This window comes from Mytilus trossulus, chromosome 7, assembly GCF_036588685.1.
Source record: "Mytilus trossulus isolate FHL-02 chromosome 7, PNRI_Mtr1.1.1.hap1, whole genome shotgun sequence".
Classification (NCBI taxonomy): Eukaryota; Metazoa; Mollusca; class Bivalvia; order Mytilida; family Mytilidae; genus Mytilus; species Mytilus trossulus.
In genome coordinates, this window is record NC_086379.1 from 41,833,303 (window position 1) to 41,835,005 (window position 1,703).

The window sequence follows — 1,703 nt, forward strand, 5'->3', positions numbered from 1 at the left end:
TTTGTCTTTTTATCCCTTTTCTTTTGTACGCCATGTTTTCTTGATTTTCTGGTTTTTGACATGAAAGCTCCTGTACATGTGGTCTCAATTTTAGTTTGTGTTATTTTCTTCTCGCTGAAATCTAGACTATGTTGGATAAGAAGATTAAAAAAATCTTCTAAGAAGTATATTAGTGTTGAATATTCGTAAAATTCCTGACATTAAGTAAAAAATGTATAGATCATACATGTATACAAACTGTTTGAGAGAGGTATTCAATAATTAATTAAGAACAATAATTGATTATAAGAAACAACGCAGAAGACTTGATTGGTTCGGGTTTAGCTTAATAATCGTTTCTAACATCTTTAAGTAATAGCCCCGTCAAAAGATCAAATGATAGCCCCGTCAAAAGATCAAATGATAGCCCCGTCAAAAGATCAAATGAAAGCCCCGTCAAATGATCAAATAATAGCCCCGTCAAAAGATCAAATGATAGCCCCGTCAAAAGATCAAATAATAGCCCCGTCAAAAGATCAAATGATAGCCCCGTCAAAAGATCAAATGATAGCCCCGTTAAAAGATAAAATGATAGCCCCGCCAAAAGATCAAATGATAGCCCCGTCAAAAGATCAAATAATAGCCCCGTCAAAAGATCAAATAATAGCCCCGTCAAAAGATCAAATAATAGCCCCGTCAAAAGATCAAATAATAGCCCCGTCAAAAGATCAAATAATAGCCCCGTCAAAAGATCAAATGATAGCCCCGTCAAAAGATCAAATAATAGCCCCGTCAAAAGATCAAATAATAGCCCCGTCAAAAGATCAAATAATAGCCCCGTCAAAAGATCAAATGATAGCCCCGTCAAAAGATCAAATAATAGCCCCGTCAAAAGATCAAATAATAGCCCCGTCAAAAGATCAAATGATAGCCCCGTCAAAAGATCAAATGATAGCCCCGTCAAAAGATCAAATGATAGCTCCGTCAAAAGATCAAATAATAGCCCCGTCAAAAGATCAAATGATAGCCCCGTCAAAAGATCAAATGAACACAAGGCTTGTGAAACGCAATTTACTTTGAAGGCTTCGTTTGGTAAAACATGCTAAGGATTGACCAAACACACCTTTGTCGATTGCTGGGATGGACATCAAATTACGCTTCGGTCCAAGTTTACTCGACAAACACATTTGTATCCTTTTCCATATTGTTAAAATGAAATCTATAAAATCTTACTAGTTTTTAAAACTTTTAAATACTATAATTATTGTTTTAAGAAGATGGACCACCTTTCTATATAAAACAAAAATTGCCCACTATCTTCCTTCAATTGGATAAGGCCTTTCAGGTTATTCAGCGATGCATTAATGGGTTACTTTTTAACTTACATAACCAAGAGAACAATACTTGTAATTGCAAAGAATGAAGCTCCTCCAACAAGAACTCTGATAAACAAATCTACAATGAAACATAAGTTTTAATACAATGAAATACAAATCTGTAATTATACACTAATCTGTAATCTAAAATGCTCATGTGTAAATGTGTTTACGCAACAAATACGTGGATGGAAAAACGATCCGTCCAAAAGTTTTCGTTTGCTTTGTTATAAAATCAAGAATGGAAACGGTGAATATGTTAAAGGAACAACATGTAAGGTAAGGTAATATTATATTTCATAAATATGTGAATTCTCAATTTCAAGCTTATCCTCCAACCATGTAATG

The 1,703-nt window shown here is 34.1% G+C and overlaps 1 protein-coding gene across 1 annotated transcript; it reads left to right on the plus strand.

Annotated features, from left to right (window-relative positions):
* Positions 1-375: 375 nt before the first annotated feature.
* Positions 376-1,059, plus strand: LOC134726409 (type IV pilus biogenesis and competence protein PilQ-like). The gene has a single exon (XM_063590812.1). It carries the CDS (start codon positions 376-378, stop codon positions 1,057-1,059), a length of 684 nt encoding a protein of 227 aa, XP_063446882.1.
* The last annotated feature ends 644 nt before the right edge of the window (positions 1,060-1,703 follow it).